The 20,957-nt window shown below is 57.0% G+C and overlaps 1 protein-coding gene across 3 annotated transcripts in view; it reads right to left on the bottom strand.

Moving 5' to 3' along the window:
* Positions 1 to 553: 553 nt before the first annotated feature.
* Positions 554 to 20,957, bottom strand: part of TSNARE1 (t-SNARE domain containing 1) — a 118,038-nt gene continuing 97,634 nt past the window's right edge. The window contains exons 11-14 of one of the 3 annotated variants that reach the window (XM_023508918.1): positions 10,434 to 10,506; positions 7,899 to 8,360; positions 1,886 to 2,478; positions 554 to 985 (exon numbers count right to left, since the gene is read on the bottom strand). In XM_023508918.1, the coding sequence (XP_023364686.1) occupies positions 956 to 985; positions 1,886 to 2,478; positions 7,899 to 8,360; positions 10,434 to 10,506 (1,158 nt within the window). In that variant the 3' untranslated portion in view covers positions 554 to 955. Of the gene's footprint in view, positions 986 to 1,885; positions 2,479 to 5,133; positions 5,208 to 7,215; positions 8,361 to 10,433; positions 10,507 to 20,957 lie in introns of those variants that run through there. The other 2 variants (XM_023508919.1, XR_002771358.1) reach the window with 2 other exon arrangements.

Here is a 20,957-nt window from a genome sequence, read left to right as displayed (position 1 = left end):
CTGAAAGGGACCTGGGTCTCTGAGGACTGTGGGGGTGACCTTGCCAGCTCTGGGTTATCAACCTCCAGATATACTTCACATGAGAGTCACAACATCTGTCTTCTCTAAGATCAACTACTCTTTTAAGTGACACAGAACTTTGTCAACTATGTATTTACTTGCTTGGTTTATACTTTTTGCAGTGCACTATGAAGAGAGGCTTCTTGCCTGCCTTAGTTGCTTCTGTGTTATCTGCACTTATTAAGGGGCCAGGCTAAAGGACAATCCTGACAGATACCTTGAGGCAGACAAAGGACAGGCTTGAAGCCAAGGCTCAGTGTATGACCAGGCTCAAGGTTCAATGTGTGACCAGAACATGTAACTGGGCTGGGAACATGTTGTGGGACCAGATCAGAGCTGTGAGTGACCAGGGTCAATGCTCAGTATATAACTGAAGTAAGGACATAGTGTGAGAAGAGGATCAGGGCTCAGTGTATGACCAGGATCAGGCTCATTCTGGGACTAGAGTAGGGAATGTGTCCACGGCAAGACTGTAACACAAGAAGGAAAATGCTCATTGCCATAAGAGAGGTCAATGTCAACCACGATGAATGTTTATAGTGGACGAGAACCAGAAGGAGATTTACAAAGGCTTCTTGGACGGGGTGGTTTGAAATAAATCTGGATGTTAAGGGTAGAGAATGGCTTTCCTGGGGAGGGATACGTTTGAGTAGAGGCCCCCATGCATGCAGAACAGAGCCATGGAACCCATTGAGGGAGAAGAGTGTGAAGCAGGGCCAAGACACATTCAAAGACAGCTGGCTGTCTGGCGTCAGTCTGGGGTCTTTCACAGACAGCAGTCACTGACACTGGGCCGTGTGAAGAACAGCTCAGGACCAGGCCCCACTGGCTCACCAAAAAGGCTGCAGGCTGACCCTCAGGCCCCAGGTGGCCAGGTTGGCTCCTACCTCCTCTTCTACTGGCACCCAGATGGTAGCCACCCAACCTGTGTGGAAACAGATAGTGCCTTAGCAAGCGGGGACAAGGACAGGAGGTGGCGCTGCCCCCTCTGCAGGGGCTCACAGAGTCAGAGGTAGTGATGGTGAAGAAAGGCCCAGAGCCTAGCAGGTGCTCGGGACCCCCCCTAGGGGGGCCGAAGCAAAGGCAGAGCCAGAGAAAGCAGCAGGTTCCAGCTCATTTACTGTCATCATCACTGGCATTATCACCTTTTTTGTTATTTTATGTTCACATAAGAAAAATACTTTCTGCAAAAAAAAAAAAAAAAATCTACAGGTACAAAATGGCATCCCACTCCCATATAGTGCCAAGTAATATATATGCCTATACTCATATTTATAATAACAGATATAAAATTGGACAGAAATGACTCTGGCCCACGGGATGGGCTCCCTGGGCAGAGTAAGGCAGAACTGCAGGAGCCCAGCCCCTAGTCTGCATGCCACCCGAGAGACAGGCCTCAGGCATCACTCCAAATCACACTTTGGGACCCTCTGGCACCTAGCCAAGCCACACCACTCTAGGGCCCCAACATCCAAATGCACCTCCCCATCTGCCACACAGTGCTGAGAAGTCCACAGCCAGGCGCCCCAGCTGTCCGAGCCTGAGATCAACAGTGAGATCAGAGGAACTGATCTCTCACTGCCCTATCCCCTGCCTTCTTCTTGGCCTGGGCCCCAGCCCACTGCCCCTCCTGCAGGTCAGCAAACCCACAAACAAAGCCACTGACACAGGGAACACAGGCAGATATTTGTATGTTCTCCGCCTTCCAGTCCTCCGGACACGAGGACTCTGGCTCACCAGAATCCCTGCCACCCTTCCCCAGCACAGAGGCCTTCCCTGCTTCCTGCTCCACCACCCGGGATCAGCCCTATATCTCCTCCTCCACCTTTAGGATCATCCCTGAGAAGACATCGAGGCCTGGCTGGGCATCAGCGGGGGTGTCCTGGGAGCTCCTGGTGGGCCCATGGGCCAGTCCCCCAGCAAGGGTGCCATCTGGGACAGAAGGCGAGGCTCCCTGGCTGGGGCGTGCCTCTGCCAGCTTCTTGAGGGTGTGATTGAGGGCCTCGACCCCGTCAGCCAACCGCTGGCTCTGCTCTGCGAGCCGCTGCAGCAGCAGGTTCTGCTGGGCCATCAGTGCACTCTGCTGCTGGGCCCAGGAGGACAGCAGGGCACCCTGCCGCCGGTGGGAGTCCAGCAGCCGCTGCTCAAAAGCAGACACTTCGGAGGCCACTGCCGGGGTCTTCCCAGAAGGCAGGGGAGGTGTGGGTACTGATGCTGAGGAGGGTGGGGAAGGCCGGAAGGCCCCCACAAACGTGGCTGCAGGTGGGGCTGCAGCTGGGGAGGCAGGTGGGGAGGGTGAGGAGGTGGGCACGTGGAAGGTTCCTCGGAAGTCCAGGGGGTCGGGTTCAGGCGGGCTGGGCCCATCCATGGTCCGCAGGGGCAGCCACAGGCAGCTGGGGGCCTCGTCTTCCTCATCGGCTAACAGAGGAAGACAGGAAGACATCAGCCTGGCTGGCCAGGGACCAGCACAGTGTGGGGGAAGTAAGGGGAAGAGACCTATCTGGGTTCCACAATACCCATGAAAGATGAGAAAACTTTTGGAGTGGTACATGGATTCACTCCTGTGTGGGCCAGGCCACCATGGCACCACCTCCTATTCATCCCCTACCATCAAAATACTGAGGCTCCATCCATCCGCACAGCTGTCACAAACCTATCTGCCATACTGCCCGTCCATGGGGTGCACCCCCCCACTCACCCATCTACCCCTCGCCTGTGCATTTCCACCTAGCCCTCTTCCCCCATGTCCTTTCCTACCCACCCACTCAGGCATATGCCCTTCATCCATCTGCCCATCCACCTGCCCACTGGGCATCAGCCTGTGGATGTCCCCAGAAGGGTGAGAGGATCGAGTGTCCCTAGAGAAGCAAGACCACCCTGAGCATGGAACCCCACAGCCTCTGGCTCCACACCCAGCTGCGCTCAGTCCCCACGTTGTGGACCCTAGGAATAACCCTCCTCTACTGAGGGCCTCTAATTCCTAGTCTGAAAATAAAAAGCTGACTTTGAAAGTTGAAGGGTCACTTTGAAACTTCTGACCCTTCCAGTTCTCTAGGTATGAAAGACAGGTGAGCAGATGTCTCTCCCAAGCCTGCTATGAGGCAGGGCCCACTGGGTGGGAACAGGACGTCACAGGGGGATGGCCTTCCCACCTGAGCCCCACCTGCCTACAGCCAAGGTGGCTCTTGCTATACAATGGAAATGGGGTGACTTTTCAGCAGCCTCGCCCCAGAGAGCGAAGAGGCTGGGTTCATCCATGAGGGTGGCTGGCTCAGTTGCCTGTGCTGCTGCTGCCTTCTCCTCCTCCTCCTTGTCGTCCTCCTCCTCCTCCTCCTCCTCACGGGCACACCTTCCTCCTGCAGTCCAGCGCATGTGCTGCTACTTCCGACCAGTGGTCCCTGAGGGTGGTCTCACCAGATCACTGCTGTCCTCCAAGGCGAGGCCCTCAGTAGCTCAGGCCTGAGCATCAGCACACCCATCAGTCTCACTTGCCAGTTGTCCTCAGTGGCAGGTGGGGAGGTGGTAGGCCGTGGGCTGGAGCAGAAGAGTCCTCAGCGGGAACCAGGACGCCCAGCCCAGCCCTGCCCTGTGCCATCCTGCAGATGACCTCATCACAGCCTCTCACAGTCTCCTCTCCTATCCCAAAGAGCTAATCCTTCGCCACTCTGATCTTACTCTGATGGCCAGTGGCAGAGAAAAGGGGAAGTTGGCAGCACCCCAGCCTCCATTCTCATGTCCTTGGTCCCTTTACCATGTGCTCTCACTGAGCGAGAGCTGGCCTGCAGCCACCCAGCCAGGGCCTGTGGGAGTGAGCACAAGGCCCCTGGTGGCACGGATCTCTCCTGCTCTGGCTCTACATCCCCAGGCCCCCTCGTGGCTCAAACCACAGCCACCTTTGCCTGTGCCCCTCTACAGAAACCAAGTACAACTCTGACTTCTCAAAGCCCTCCTCACAACCACCTGCTCAGCTGTCCACACTCCCCTGTGGCGTCCAGGGCTTGCCTGCCTTGAGTTGCTCCTCTGGGCACAGGCTGCACTGGCCCCCCTGCCAGGACAGCTCTTGCTCGGCTTCCAAGAACTGTGATCTCCCAGGAAGCCTCAGGGCCTCTCTTACCATGGTGGCCCCTGCCACCCTCACCTCTCTGGGCTGGATGTCTACGGGCCTGGCCCCTGGACACACATTACTTGAGTAAAAGCTCTGTTACATGGTTGTCTCCACCCATCAGGGCAGCGCAAAGGTCACAGTGAGTTCCTGAGATGGAGAGGGACAATGCCAAGTGGGCCCTCCTCCAGTGGGACCAGAGTCTCAAGGCAGCATGGGACCAGTCAGGCTTCTCAGGGGGACCATGGGTCAGCACGAAGGCCCAGTGGTTGGGCCTCAAGGCTGCCATAAGCCCCATTTCAAGCTATTTCATAGGGGCCTCACTCCCTTTACGGAAGGTCCCTCTGAGTCCCAGCCCAGGATGGACGCTGAGCTGCGTCAGCCCCATCAGCCCCAGCCCAGGATGGACGCTGAGCTGCGTCAGCCCCATCAGCCCCAGCCCAGGATGGACGCTGAGCTGCACGCTCCCACCATTGGGGCAGGTGCTGCAGAAAGGCTTGGCCCCCATCCTCCACCCCACTGTGCCCGTGGAGAGGGCGGCAGAGATAGCATGCCCAGCGACACAGTTCCCCAAAAGCCAGCTTCTAACCATGTGGCCACAGGGCACTGCCCTCTCCTGAGAACCATACCACAGCCTGCCAGCCTTGCCTAGCCTACTGGGGAAAGACTCTAGCTACCTGCTTCACAGGCTTGGTGGGCACAGGACCTATGAAAGAAGGCAGTGGGGGCCCAGATGACAGAGGAGATGGTGCTGACCACCCAGGCTATGCAGACCACAACTGCAGCCCCCTCCTCAGCCCTCCCTGCCCCCCAAGGCTTGAGCCAGCAGTGTGGCTCAGAGGAGATCCTGTGAGTCTGGACCTCCTGCACACAGAGCAGGGCCTGGGCCCCTGGACACACAGATGGAGGGACGGAGGGACAGAGGGAAGGAGACAGGCTGGCAGGGCACTCTCACCCTCACACTGACTTACTTGGTACTGGCTGCTCTGGCCAGGAGCCACCTCCACATGTGAGGACACAGCCTCAAGGCCAGCTTCAATACTGTCTGCAAATCAAGACACAGAAGGCAACTTCAGGGGCAGGACCCACCCATCCTAGCCCTGAGGGCACCTCCAAGGCAGGCCCCACGGAGCCAGCTCAGGCCAGGGAGTGAACAGCGTGGGCTTTGCATCCGCTCCTCTGGGCCCTGAGATCCCTCCGTGTGGGCTTCCCTGGAGGCCTGGCCTCCAGAGGAGCAGCTGTAGGGTCAGGTGCTGGGCTGCCAGGCACCACTGAGGGAGCCGGTGTGAGCTGTGGCTCGCCAGTGGCATCAGGATAGGGGCCTGGAAGTGCCCCTGGAGAAGGCGACTCCCCGGCACCCTCACCTAGAGGGAGAGCACACCCAGGAAGAGACAGCAGCTGTGGCGGGGGGGCCAGAGCCAGACTCAAGTCAAGTACTGCTTCCATGGCCCTGCCCTTGGGTGGTCCCCCATCCTCTGACCCTCAGTGGAGGGGCAGTGCCCCATCTCAGCTCCTCCTGCACAGCTGCCACAAGGATGGCAAAAGGCCACTCTGTGGACAGAGCAGGGGACATCTGGACAGTGACCAACCAATCTAAACTGGTGTGGCACTGACAGGACCAGTGACTTTGCGCAAAGGAGTCACACCACTGGGCCACACTTGAGCCACAGACAAGGCCCAGGAAACCAAGAATCCACACAGCCCTTCAGAAGCAAAAGGGAGCACCATGCAGAGCACAAACTGAAACTGCCCAGGGCCCCTTGGAACACACGGCCAGCTACAGGGACACCATGCCAGCAGTGGGCAATGAGACCTGGGCATTCAGCACAGCAGGAGTTTGGCTTGATCAGGACAAGGGACATGGAGATTCTCACATCTGGTACCCCCTTCTCCCTAAGGGGAGACCAGGCCCCTCAGGACAGTGACTGGGGGCTTCACACACAAGCCACAGGCCAAGTGTGGTCTTAGGGGTGCTCCCCAAACTCAGACATGGTCCTAATTTGGGGACAGCCCACAGGCAGAGCTGCTATGGCAGTGCACAGGAGTGGGTAGGAGAGGGTCCCAGGCTTCTCAGGACAGGACCTGCTTATCAATCTCAGCCCCAGTGGCTCTGTCTGGTCTTAAAGAAAGATCTGGGTGTATGGGGTCAGCCCTGCAGAGCCACAAGCCCCTCGGCAACCACCCGTGACACAGAGGGCCACGGGTGGGAACCACCTTGGAGGGCCCCTGGCTCTGGAAGTCAATTGGATGCCCTGACACTGAAACAGGTCTCCAGGCCAGAGAGAATCACCCTGGGTACTGTCCTTCCCCAGACACATGAAGAGCAGGAGACATACCTCAGGGGAAAGTGCCCACCCAGTGGTCTCCTGTGGGAGACCTCCATTCACTCTGCCAACTCACTATCCCCAGTCCCCCAGCTATGATGTGTCCTTAAAAGCCTGGCCCTGCCCAAGCCCCAAGCCATTGGTGACCCAAGGTGGGAAGATCAGTGGGTCTGAGGCACTTGAACCTCCCAATGTGATATCCCCTACCCTGTCATCAAACTCTGCAGCCACTTCCCTGATCCTGGCCTTTGTTTCTATAGGGGAAGTCTGCCCCATCACAAGTACTATCTCACTTAGCCATTCAACAAACTTCAGCTATCAACAATGGACCAAGTCACTCCCATGAAGAGCTGATGGGCACCAAGGAATCAGGCATTTGGGGGTCCCTGATAGGGGTGAGCCCAGGGCCATGACCTACCAGGGGGTCAGAAAAGGTGGGGTTGGATCTCAACCCAGGGCAGGTGAGCAGACCTGAGCTCCTGCCAGCCCTCTAGGATGGGGACTTGGCCACACCAGCATCACCAGCCCCTGCTCAGCCCCACAGAGCATGTCCACCCTTGCCCTGAAGCACCCCAAACCAGACCTGCTCTGCACACAGAAACATGGACGGTAGGACCCTGCCCTATGGAGAAAGCCTGCAGCCCCCAGAATGACAGGGCCTGCAAGTGCTCCTCCAGGCTTGCCATAGGCCATGGGCTCAGTCGTGTGCCACGTCCACATGTCTCCTACCCAGCCCAAGCAGATCCTTGCTTGTCCCCGTTGAGGCTGGATCCTTAGTCCACTCTGTGGCCTTCTGGAGGGAACTTGTCCTGTTCTGGGGCTTCGTTCCCAAAGTCCTTTCAGCAGCTCCCCAGAAGGGTGAAGTCCGGGGTGGGGGGCACTCAGCTTTGAGGAGGTGGAGCTGCACGTGCGGAGGATGGTGACGAGAGAAGAGATGGCAGGAGGCGGCAGCAGGGGCTGAGCCAGCTTTGCCCTGGGAGCCATGGATAGCTGGGGGCTGCAGAAGGGGCTCCACAAAGCACAGAAACTTCTGGCAAAGGTGGTTTGGGCTCAGATGGGAAGATCATGTGTGCAGGTAGGCTGAGAGCTACCAGGGAGCCCAAGAGCCACCAGGGAGCCCAAGAGCAAGGCGCACACTGGGGTGTGCAAAAGACCAAGCTCAGCCCAGGGTCCATCCTGGCTCTGCCGAAGTCCTAAAACAGTGACCAACTAGTGGACAGGTTACCTCCTGCTCCCTAAGGGCCATGACAAGAGCCAGCCAGCTGAAGCTGGGTTCTGGCCTTATCTTCTCATGACAGCTGTACCCCAGGAATCCAGGGGAGGAGGAGGGGCAAGGGCTGCTATCTTTCTCCCAGACACCCCCACATCATCAAGCTCTGTGACCAGCCAGGGTTGGGGGAGCACCTACTTACTTGGCAAGGGCTCTGTGACCTGGCCCTCGCCTGGGGGAGCCTGGGCAGAGAAGGTCTCTGCCACCATGCGCTCTACCGGTGTAAGGATGAGGCCAGGGACAGGGCCGCCCTCGGCCAGCTTCTTCCGCACAGCGCCCCGCAGGTCCCGCCACTTGTGCTTGAGGTCGCCCAGGTCTCGGTGGCAGTAGCCCAGCGCGTTCACCGCCTGCAGGATCCTGCCCCACACGCGGTGCTTCCGAGCTGGCGTGCCCCGCAGCGCCCCAAACAGCAGCGGGTAGTGGCGTATCACTCTCTGCACCAGCACCTCAGTCTCCTGGGGGCTGAAGTTGGGCTTGCGTGTCTTGGTGCGGTGGTGGGGGCCTGGCTGTTGGGGAGAGCCTGGGCCCCCACCCCGCAGCAGGGCTGCCATGGCTGGCTCAGGGCTGGAGCTCCGCCGGCAAGTGGCCTGGCTGCTGCTGGACCCTGGAAAGGCACCAGAGGCTGAGCAGTGGGCAGAAGCTGTGGGAAGGAGGTGTCACCAGGCTGGTGGCCCCGGGTTACTACAGGTCCCTGCATGCATGAGCAGAGGGGACACACCAGTTATTGGCACATGTGTCCTGCACCCATGGTATCAGAGCCTAGCGTCATGGCTGCTCTGAGCCTCCCACTACCCTTCTGCCAGGTGCCATCTCCCCTCCCTGACCTGCTTGGCAGGTCACCCCAGGTTGTCCCTGTTCACTCCCTCCCTGAACTGCTGGTGTGAATGCCCCTTCCCACCCACAGTATGACCCCACCTGATTAGTCTGTCACCGGGACTGGTGGGCAGCTGGAATGGACAGGCCGTTCACACCCTTAGCATGTCCCAACTGACATCAGCCAGCCACAGGCTAGAGCCACCCTCAAAGGCCAACAAGGAGATAAGTAGCCCTGGGAGAGGACATGGTGAGGGGCAACGAGTGGCCCAGTAAGCAACATCCAGGACCGCAGAGCGGTGGAAGCCTGGCTGTGGGGCTGAGGGGTGAGAGCTGGCTGACGGGACCCCAGGGAACATTGTGGGGCAGGGAATATGGCAGCCTGTGGCCTCCTGGCTTAAACCTGGGTCATTTCTGGGGGAGCGGTACAGCACCCATGGTGAGGAGCTGGCTGCTCAAGGGCCTCAGAGAAGTGGGGAGGTGGTTCTCGCTACAGGCCCCTAAGGAGACAACTGAATGGCCAGAGGAGGGAGGGAAGTTGGTGGGCCAGAGGCCCAGGGTCCTGGCGGGCAGCTGACTGCTGTAGCCAAGCAGCGCTGAGCACTGCTCTAGACTTTGTTCACAAGAGACCTGGCCAGAGCGCTAAGAGCTCCTGCCCCACCGGGTCAGGCACCCAGCACACCCAGGGCCAGGGCCCTCAGAAGCCCACTTGCATGTCCCTAGGCCCCAGCACAGGGTGGACAAATGCAGGCCAGGGCCTCCATGTGACCACACCAGGTAAGGGATACCAGCTTCCTAGGTCTCTCTGAAGACCTGGTCTCTGCTGAGAGCCTGGACTGGACTGGCTGCAGGGCTTAGGTGTACACTCCCAAGCAGTGAGCCTGGGAGCCCCAGCCTTCAAAGGGCAGCATCTTGAGGGTTCAATGGCCACCACCCTCCCCTGCTTCATCCTCAAAATGCATTGGACCTAATGGGCTAGGCAGGACTCCTACAAGGAGGGAGGAGCTTAGAAATACCTTTCTCCTCATTTTAAGGTGCAGGTGGCCAGTTCCTCTGGCCCTTGAGCTTTGAGACCTCAGGCGGAGGCTTGAGGAGCCCCTGGGGAAGACCACAGGTGACCCATAGAGGCAGCAGGAGGTCAGGACCACCCCTTCCCCCAGTTCTGGTGGTGGGTGGCTAAGTAGAGCCAGGCAGCAGGGCGGCAGAGTTGGGAGACCTGGTTGCTGTGGCCTATGTCCCATTTGGCAGGGAAAGCCCCCCTCACTGTGGGTGCAGACACCCAAAGAGAAGCCTCCAGCCTTCTGGCTCCAGGCTTAGCCCCTTCATCCTGACTGCTCACCAGCCAGGGCAAAAGGGTGGGCCTCCTGGGGGCTGGCAGGGTTCCTGGGCTCCCTGCATTGCTTTCCTTCCTTTGAATGAGGAAGGCAGGGCTGTGGGTGCTGCATGCTGGGAGGCTGCCCAGGAGGTGCTGGCTTGCAGAGCTGGCCCGGTCTCTCTCAAGGACTTTCCCAGCATGCTGTCCCACGGCTCCTCCACAGGCGGGCACACTGGTGGCGGAACCACAGCCCTGGGCTCCACGTCCCAGAAACCTCATGGAGACACCGCTGCACCTGACTGCAACCCCCACCTGACATGGCCCATCTTCACTCCTTAGGCTCTAGGCAGGCAGGAGACCCCATGAAGGACATGGAGGCCAGGAGCTCTTGAGTAGAAGAGTGAGTGGCCCTCTTCCCTGAGCCCCCCTCTCAGCCTTCCTGAGGGCTGGAGGTAGCCTAACCCCACCCCAGGGCCTTGCTTGTCTCAGAGGCGGTTTTGCCCACACCCAGGGGTCAGCAGGCAGCCTGAGGCTGGAGTGGCTACCCACCAATGGCGTCTCCTTGCTCCGACACCATGGAGGCCAAGTCCTTGATGATCTGATCCACATCCAGCAAGTCACTCTGCAGAATAAGACAGAGCCATCAGTAACAGAGCTACGAGGCGCAGACCAGGGCATTGGAGAAGGTGAGCCCAGAGCCAGGCATGGGCAGCAGCCACAATACTGACAATCAGCCAGCATCTGGTGACCAAGTGGTTTGCCCACTTCCTATCACAGAACGAGTGACCAGAAGGTCAGGGACAAGCCCAGGGTCACTGTAAGTCAGAGGTAGAGCAGGGATCTGAATCCTCAGTCTCCTGACTCCAAGCCAAACCTCAAACTCCCCTAGTACCCAGGGCCCCAGGGTCTGCCCTGGGGATTTACAGTCAACTACAGAACAGTGTCCCCAGTGCTGCTGTGGAGGCCTGAGGAAAAGAACAGAAACTGTCCTGAGCAGAGCACCCTGTCTGCACACTTGCTGGCTGCTTCTGAGCATATCCCATCCCTCTGCACAGCCCAAGAACTCCTTGACAGAAGGGCCCTAATGGCCCCTCCATGTGCACCAGCACTGAGCATGGACAGCACACAGGGGCTTGAAGTCCTGAAGGAGCGGACTGGGCAAAAAGAAGGACAGGTGGGTGGACAGACAGTGAAAGGTGAATGGGTAGGTGGGTACATGAGTAGATGGGTAAAGGAATGGACGAAAGGATAGGTGGGTGAATAGATGGATGGATGAGTGGATAGATAAAGGGATGGAAGAATGGGTGTGTAGATGAATGGGTGGATGAAGTTATGGGCAGATGTGTAAATAGATGAGTGGGTGGATGGATGGAAGGATGGAAGGATGGGTAGGTGGCTGGCAGCTCCATAGCTACCCAAGGACTGAGTGGCTCCATGAAGAAGTTAACAGACTAAGAAATACAAACTTGGGCCAGGGGATTTTAGGGTCTCTTCTACCCTAGCACAGCATGCTGGCCTCTTGTGCCCTCCAAGCTATCCAACTCTTTGCTCCAACAATGTGATTACAAGGATGTGGCCACACCACTCAGCCCACACACCTGGGCCTGGGCATCCACAGATAAGGGATAAAGGGATAAGGAGACTCCAGAGGGCCCATGATCTCCAGGCCTCTCAGAAGGGGAAGAGCCCACTGACTAGATGTGTACTCCTTTCCTGACCACCACGATGCACAGGGGATAACTCCCCTGCTGGCCACTGCATGGCCCTGGACATACCCGATCACTACAAGTTCAGTCTACTCACTCATCACCTAAGCAAAACTAACCCTCCTACATAGGTACCCAACTTTGCCAAGCCACGTGCAGCACCTGGCACACAGCTGGGCTTGAGCTCAGGGCAAGGGCAGTGCTTCCATGCCTGCTAGGATGGGAAGGGGTGGCCGTGACCCCTGCCCAGCACCCACTGAGTGGCTTAGTTACAGCCAGGACCAACTTCCTCTAGGGTCACCTCACCCCACTGCAAAGCGTTACAGGGAAATTCATCTTCTTCTTAAGAGTGTTTTGGGAAATGAAGCAATTAGCACTATCTAAAGCCATATCAACTATCAACCACAACTCAATTGCTGGGCTCAAATATGGCACAGAGTAGGCAGCTGCTCTGCAGGACTCAGCCAGTGGTCTGGAGGGTGGTGAGGAATGGGGTATGGAAGGCCTCAGCTCCAGTTTGTGTGGCACAGTGACAGCACCAGGCAGGGCCCGGCCCTGGCCCTGTTACCACCACCTTTTCTAGGAGTGAGGTCACAGGCCAAGGAGGCCAAGCTTAGGCTCAACTCTGAGACAGACATAAGATCACAAATCATGGCACAGGCAGGTACAGGTTACTGACCCTGCCATGTACCAGCACTAACCACTGCCCCCAAGGACCCCGCAGCACGGCAGCTGGCTGCACATAGACTCAGCTTTGGCTGCACATAGACTCGGGGCCTGGGGGCTTTCTAGGACCTCGCAGGCAGCAGCTCACACATCTCCACACATCAAGTGTGATGCACCTGAGGTTATCTCACCCTTCACAGACAAGGACCTAGGTCACAGAGGGTAAATGACCGCCCAAGGACACAGCCAGAAATGTTGAGGCCAGCATCCAACCCAAATTTATGTTGATACAGGCCAGGTTACTACCCACCGCAAATGCTGCTCAGCCCCCAGGGACTGCAGCCTTTCCCCAGGATGGGCCCAAGGCCCCAGTCAACACTCAGGGACAGCAGGCTCCTCCAGGACGTCCTATGCTGCAGCCACCTGCACATGGCAGGCTTGTGTGTATAAGCCGAGCAGGAGAGGCCGAGAGCCATGCTGGTGCGGTACTGACCTGTCCGTGGTGGGAGGGAGTGCTCCAACCACTGCCCAGCATGCAGGGACACAGCTTTGGTGAGAGAGAATAGCATGGGAAGGGTGAGGCTGAGCAGGACCCAGGCCCTGTAGGCCGGCTGCAAAACTCCATGTCCCAGCCTTGGCATTCTGGCCACGTCTCTGTAAACATATGACTACTGTCCTAGGAGTACTCTGCACGTAGCAGTATCAAATCCAGTAACCTGGGACAGTCCAGATGGGTATGGTGTCACCAATTCAGAGTCCCTGATGTGTTGGCAGGGTGTGGATGGCTCATGTTCTGGGCTCAAGGAGAGCCCCTCAGAGGAGCAGGGGCCCAGTGACCTTCTAGCTCCCAGGGAATATCTCACTGTGTCCACATGACAGCCCACAGGAGACCTCCGCACAGGCTCGGCTCCTCCAGGCCGGATGCGTTGCATTCATCACTGACCTGGCTACCTGCTGCCTGCTGTGGCTTGATGTGCCACACCAGCAACGTGTCCGATGGCAGCAGGTGCTCTGGCTAGAACCCCACAGGACTCCGGCCCCTGTCAGCTGAACTGAGCAGGAGTGGCAGAAGCAGGGACTACACAGGGAAAAGCTGAGACCCAGGGGACACTTACACCACTCAGCCCACCAGCATGGGGTACACAGGACCCCGGAGCCTTCAGTGCAGTGGGAAACCACAGCAGGCTGTGCCCGCTGGGAGAGGTGACCAGGACCCCACAGTATCAGGGGTTCTGCTGTCCCAGCCTCCAGAGACTCAGCCAACCGTGCACGGATGGGCGTCAGCAACCCCCTGTCCCCAACCTCATGCAGGCGAACATGGAGGCATCTTAGGCTCATTTTAGGCATCCCCTTTTCAAGATGCCTGGCACTCAAATCACTGCCCTGGACCCCCTCTGGTGATGGGCTGGCATAGATCCTCTACCCCTCTGAGGGCTCACTGATGAGTGTCATTCATCTTGAACAAAAGGGAACCAAAGCTTGAACAAAAGCTCTGGCTCATTCTACCTGAGCCCTGGGCTCCCGGTAAGCAGCCATGGTTAAGAAATCTCCGACTCTGTTCTGGAAGAAAGCTCACTGCAGAAAACCACACCCTACAGGCCTGGGGAGGGCCAGCCTGGCCCATCTTTGGTGTGCTCCCTGTATAGAACAGACGTGAGTTTGCACAGGGGCAGGAAGACAGGGGCCACGACCCACCTCCTTCACCACCAGGGCCCCACTACCTGTTCCCATAGCTGTGGCAGGAACCTCCTGGAATGAACTGAGAGGATGCTCACATGCCAGGGCCTAGCCATACTGGTTATGCAGTCTTGGCTCACCCGCAGGATGAAAAAAATGGACTGACCCTCTGCCCATTCAGGGGAGTGTCCATGGAAGAGCAGTGGCCCCACGCCCCTCCTGCCTTCGCACCTCTTCCCCCAAGGCCACTGCAGAGTTGCAGATAACTCTTGGGTTGTCTATCCTTTGTCCCAGCACCACTGCTGCTCTGCAGGACAGCCTGAGGATGAAGACGGCCCTACACCTGCTGCAGAACTAGCAGCTCCAGTGGGGCTGGACCCAGAGCTGGGCCTGTGACTAACCCTACCATGGGTGCCAAGGGCCAGCCACGTTTAGGAGCACAGAAGGGAACATCTGGAGCAGGTGGCTAGCATGGACACTGGCCCTCCAGTCACTGTGCAGGTACCTAAGCCTTGGACACCTGGGCTGGCCCCAGCTCCGAGGGATGATGCCCAAGGTACACAGGCTCCTGCAGGCTGATACCTACAGGAGTCACGATTCACCAGAGAGCAAAATCCCACTAGGGACTTGGCAGAAGTCAAGCTCCAGACAGAAGGCCAGTCCTCTGGCCTGGGGTGAGGAAGAGGTCAAGGCCAGGCCTGAGAAGGCGGGCCAGCTTGGGTCCTGGTGCTGCCCCATGGCAGGCATAGAAGTGTGCATCCTGTGTGTGCAATCAGAGGCCAGGAGGATCCCGGGAACAGAAGAACACCTGACTTGGTTAGTGTGTAAGTCACACGAGACTGTTTTCACTGCTAAAACTAGACCTCATTAAAAGCTCCCACAGAATTTTACTGGCACCAGGAAACAGCCACCTTGCACAGGACATAAGAAGACGTGTGTGTGTGCATGTGTGCGTATGTTCCTTTCACTTTTAAAAACGAGAAAAAAAAATAACACTGTGTCTCTAGCACACAATCTCTTCTTAGAATTAGGATCTTGGCAACCACCTACCTATAAAGACGACCATTCCAGCTAATGGAACAGCCACATTTTATTTATTTATTCACTTATCTCTCCACTTATTTATAGTTAGCCAGGTGGATCCCTCCTGCATTGAGGCTGTGCATAGGGCAGGGCAGCTACACTCTGCCTGGAGTCCAGAGCCTCCCTGGGCCACTCCTTCTCCCAGCCCCTCATCCCACCCTCCCTATCCCAGGCCTGCCAGGTAGCCATGGCAACAGAGCAGCCAGTATATGCTGAGCTCTGCACCTGGGTCAGGTGACGCCACTGCTCAGGAGCTCCAGCAGGTGACCTGGGCTTGGTGAGGGGCACTCAAGCCCCTGGCTGGAGCAGTGCCCCACAGGCCTCCACACGCCACCAGGTGAGCACCATGCCTACCTTGTCCACCTCACCAGCCCCAGGACAATGGCCAGTTGCCCCCCAGGCAGCACAGGCTCCAGGCTGGGTGGACCTGCTGGCTCCTAGGGTACCAACCTTGCTGGGCTGGCTCTCTGCTCCCAGCACTGAGGCTCTGCTCTCTCTATGGGTGACCTCAGTAACATCCTTCATCATCGTCCTCATTTGAGAAAGGCCAAGAGCGAGGCAGCCCTCAGCCTAAAGGGAGGGCAGCCTGGGCTCCAGTCCCAGCTCTGCCACATGAGCTGCATGACCCGGGCCAAGTGATAGGCTGCTCTATACCCCGTTTCATCTTGGATAAAAACGGAATGTAGGCGTGCTCACTCACACAGAGCTGCCATGTGGGCGATGGGAAGATGCATATAAATAATGGCAGCAAAGCCCTTCTATTAAAACAGAGATCTTCCTCGGAGTCCCTGCATAGAAGCTGAGTCATCCACTTGCCCTCCCTCAACCTACCCACCCATCGGTCCCATCCCTCCCACCACCTACCCAGTCCCTTCCCTCCACCCCTCCCCCATCCCTCAAACCACCTACTACTCCCCTCCTTATCCCTCCCACCATCTACCCATTCCCCATCCCTCCCACCACCTACGCAGCCCCCCATGCCTCCCTCCACCCACTCACCTATGCCTCCCTCCATATACCCATTCCTCCCTCCTCCTACTTACCCACCCATCTCTCTCTCCCTCTATGAATCCCTCCCTCCACCTACCCTCCAAGCTGCACATCTACTCATTCAACAAGCAGTCACTGGGAGCCCACATAGTGTCAGGCATCCTTTGGGGTGCTGGAAAGACAGAAATGACCAGAACAGATAAAACCCCCTCCTCTGTGAGGCTCACATTCTAGTGGAGGGGGATAAATAATACACAATGAGATAATTAAACAGGAAGTTAGACAATGCACAAGAAGGGTGGAATGTTAGGTGGGAAGCGTTTGTTGCTCAGCTGTCTGAGGGGACAAAGGACAGGGCATGCCACATTGTCAGGCCACAGGTGGGGGCAGGGAGGGGCACTCAGTGACAAGCTGTGGAACACATAGGCTGCCTCTCCTGAGGGCAGCTATGTAGCCTCCCCCAACATGCTCATCCTACAAAGTGACATTCATGTATCTCCCCCAAGAGGTGGGGATGTTGGACCCACAGAAGGCGGCAGAGATAACATACCATGATATCACACCAGAGATATCACACCAGAGATAACACCATTATATCACCATGATATCACACCAGAGATATCACACCAGAGATAACACCATTATATCACCATGATATCACACCAGAGATATCACACCAGAGATAACACACCAGAGATAACATACCATGATATCACACCAGAGATAACACACCAGAGATAACACCATGATATCACCATGATATCACACCAGAGATAACACACCAGAGATAACATACCATGATATCACACCAGAGATATCACACCAGAGATAACACACCAGAGATAACACACCAGAGATAACACCATGATATCACCATGATATCACACCAGAGATAACATACCATGATATCACACCAGAGATAACATACCATGATATCACACCAGAGATATCACACCAGAGATAACACACCATGATATCCCTTGAGGCTATACTACAAATGTCAGGACCCTGGGCTCTGGAACCTAGTCCCCTATGAAGAGGAGGCCAGGCCATACACGGGGGAGCATGTGGAGCCCCTGCTCAGGTTTCAGCCAGCAACCACCTGAGACCCCTGGAGTGAACGAGCCTCTGTGTGGCCCCACTCTCAGCTACCTGGCTGCATGAAGCAGAAGCCACCTCAGCTGGGAATTCTGACCCACAGAATCTAGGAGTGCAAGACCTGGTTTGCCTCCCTGAATTTCCAGACAATCTGTTATGTAATAATAGTACCAGGGCACCAGATTATATAAGGTAGTTTTAAAACAGGCTTGGATTCTCTGACACTCCTATTCCCCCATACCCTGGCAGGTTTGATTACTAGAACCAACAAAGGGCAGGGAAGTGACACTGTGCGCCTCTGTAGCTACACCACAGAAGGCCACACAGCTTCTGCCTTGCTGGCCTCCCTGGGGACACTGTGCAGCCATGTCAGAAGTCTGAGCACCATGGGGCAGCCATGCTCTGAGGAAGCCCAATCTATGAGAAGAGTCCACGTGGTCCACGTGGAATCCAGGCACCAGATGCAGAGTAAAGAAATCTCTGATGACTCCAGCCTCTAGCTCAGGGGTCCTCAAACTTTCTAACAGGGGGCCAGTTCACTGTCCCTCAGACTGCTGGAGGGCCAGACTGTGGGCTCCAGGATGAGTCGGCTGCTAAGCAGTACAGGCAGTGGCGGCACAAACACCCAGCGGGCCAGATAAATGTCCTTGGCAGGCTGCATGTAGCCTACAGACCGTAGTTTGAGGACACCTGCTCTAGCTGCTTAAGTCATCCTCAGCCACTCAAGTCTTTCCAATAGAGGCCATGGACACCATGGAGCAGAGATGAGCCATCCTCACTGAGCCCTGTCCAAATTCCTGAAGTGAAAACCCACAATCACTGTAGCGAGGTGGCTGTTTCATGCCATGAGATGAGGGATGGCTTGTGATGCAGCAGGAGGGAGATCACAAGGCCTCTGGTTTTCTGTTGGTTTCAGGGGGAGCTACAGCAAAACTCGGAGGGCAAGAGTGACATGATCTGACCCAGATCTCACAGAATCACTGTGGACATGGTGCTCAGAGGCAGGAAGAGCAGCAGGAAGGTCAACCAGAAAGCTGATGCAACAGCCAAGTGAGAAGTGATGAGGGGCAGTGGGTGATAAGTTTCTGGACAAACATAGGACCTGTTGACAGACAGACATGGGTCTCAGTGAGAAAGAGAGGGAAGCCAAGGGTTTTGGCCTGAGCCAGAGAGGAAGCAGTGATGTGAATGGCCTGGGAGTGGGGAGCTCCATTCTGACCCTCCAGGCTGGCAGGTGGACACCAGCCTGGTGCTCAGGAGAGATCAGGCTATAGGTGGACATTTGGGAGGTATCTGCAGGTATGTAAGACATGAGACCAACCAAGACCACTAGGAAGGGGAGAAGGGGCCTGCATCATCCACCCTGGAAGCCCCACTAGGGAGGAGGGCAGAGGGATGCTGTTCCCAGAGGAGGAAGAACAACAGGCTCAACTGGAGGCTGTGGACAGTTCTACAGAAGGACCAGAGGACAAGGAGGCGCCTGAGCAGCAGGTGGCAGATGGCGGAGATGCTCCTTCTGATGGGAGCTTCCCAACTCAGCAGTGACCACTGTGTGCCTGCTGATGGCAGAATCGGGAAAGAGGGAGAAGGTGAGGGGCTGGGGCGGGGGGGTGGGGGAGGGCATGTGGGGGCTGCGGGCAGGCTAAGGGTAAGAGCAGGTCTCTGCAGCAACCAGGGAGAAGGCACATAGGCCCTGGAGGTTTCTGAACTCCCTCTGGGGGCTTCTATTTCTCAGAGGAAATAGGAAAGAGGCTGGGATAAAGAAAAGCAGATGTGATCTGACCAGGGGGTGCTGCTAGGCCTCAGGACCTCACATGACCCTCAAAGTACCCTGAGCACAGCCCCTATTCCTGGCAGCCCCTATTCCTGAGTGCCTTTCAGAGTCCTAGAGAGCAGGCCTCCCTCCAAGCTGGTTTGGGAAAGGACATACACTTCACCAGGTGAGCAACCAGAGTGGTCTCAGACCCATCACTGGGATCACCAGAGTCACCCAACTGTCAACTAGGGCTGTCCAAGGGCAGCAGCGCATGGGGGACAAGAGTTGAGCCTGAAGATCAGACCACAGCACTCCTGAATTTTTCCAAGAAGCCCTTAGGGCCCCACACTGAGAAGCCCCAAGGCTCTAGCATCTCCCAGGCTGGAGTGATTCCCCTCCTCAGGAGTCCTAGACACATACAAACACCGCCCTAGAAGGGCCACCCTCAGCCTAGCAGCACACACAGCTGCTCTCAGATTATCTCACAAGCCCTGGCACTGCAGTTAGCAGAGTCTCTGGGCTCACACCCTGGTTAGCAGTGAGCTGCTGAGCTAGCAGCAAACACCAGCTTATCCAGCTCAGTCCTGGGCTGCTCACGTCTTCAGGGGAGGAAGGGCAGGAGGCAGGTGTTAGGCTCAAGAACAGCCACCCCTACACCCACTGCCCAGCTCCTCCCAGCCCAAATTCCTCCGAGGCAGGTAGACTCTGCCACACTTCCAGCCTCTGGGTGGCATAGACTCAGAGAGGGTGTTCACTGTGCCCATTTTATATATAAACAAACTGAGGTTCGGGGCAGAGACCTACTGAGGGTCACATGGTCCAACGGTGCTGTGGCTGGCCCTGGGACCCTGGACCAGACTCCTACTGCCCCACCTTATCTAGAAGGGGAAGAAGAAGCTTCCTAAACAGCTGCCTGTCATTTCTCCCAGGCCATGGGCCTAGAGCAAGGACTGCACTCCATAGCCAGACAGTACTGGTGGTGACAGATCAAGAATCATCTCCTGGTTAGATCAGGGATAACTCCTGATGACTAGGTCCTGCAAGTACCCAGATGCCTCCTGTTGGCTGTGGCATGGTTCATCTGTCCCCATGTTTCAGCCTCACAGGGAACCTCAGCAAGCAGGGAGGAGGGCCAGAGGCAGGAAAGAAGGGGCTGCACTGGCCCAACGCGGGCACTGGGCTTCACCCCTTGGTGCACCAGCCACCCCATTCTTATCTTAGTCAAATAAGAAAAGGGGGTCTAGGGCCCATCTTAGGAGATAAGGACAGGGACAGCCCACTAGGGGCAATAGGAGGGGAGCAAAGAGCCCCAGGTCCAGGAAGATGGCCAACTATCCCGACCCACCCTTGGATAGCCAGCTACAAAGGGCCTGTCCATTTAGAGTTCCAGTACCTCAGAGTACAGAGCCTGTATGCAGACCACACAGCCACCTGAGGCAGTGAAAGGGCCCCTGTGCACACTGGGAGCAGGCCCCCTGCACCTGCCAGCTCTCTGTCACAACTGTATTTGGCCTAGCCCAGGACTAGCCCTGGTGTTTGTGCAGCTCCATTCTTCACAGGAAATGAAGAAGACCCATGGATGCCAGCAAAGAGGGCCACATGCACCCAGCTGGGGCACATCTGGGGCTGGCCCAGCTTCCTGAGCCTCCAGCGCACTGCACCGCCCCCCCACACACACACCCCTCAGCAGCCTTGGGGGACCCTCGTCTAGACATGCCACATGCTTTAGCTCACCAAGCCCATGAGAGAAATCTCCAGACTTTGTCCTTCATAGGAGAGGAAACTGAGGCACAAGGAAGGCTAGGGCTGGCCAGGGCTTGGGACAGGACAGTGAGACCAGCCCCTGAGGCAGCTGCCTCATCAGCAGCCCAAACCTGCGGAGCTGAGCTAGGCCGGGCTACCCACAGGCCAAACAGCTCAGCAAGAGGACAGAACCGGCAGGGTTGTGGGAAGCTGCCCACGGAGCCTTCTGGGTCAGGGCTCAGGCCATAGGCACAAGGACTAGCGTGGAGATGGGGTAAGAGGACATAGCCACCACCACACCAGCTATAGGCAAACTCTGGGAGCAGAGGTGGGAGGAACAACCAGGCCCCTGTC

The sequence above is a fragment of the Otolemur garnettii genome, unplaced genomic scaffold, assembly GCF_000181295.1.
Source record: "Otolemur garnettii isolate 467f Iridium unplaced genomic scaffold, OtoGar3 scaffold00291, whole genome shotgun sequence".
NCBI lineage: Eukaryota > Metazoa > Chordata > Mammalia > Primates > Galagidae > Otolemur > Otolemur garnettii.
The sequence above is the reverse complement of the archived record's forward strand: the minus strand, read 5'-3'. Positions and strand labels throughout refer to the sequence as shown.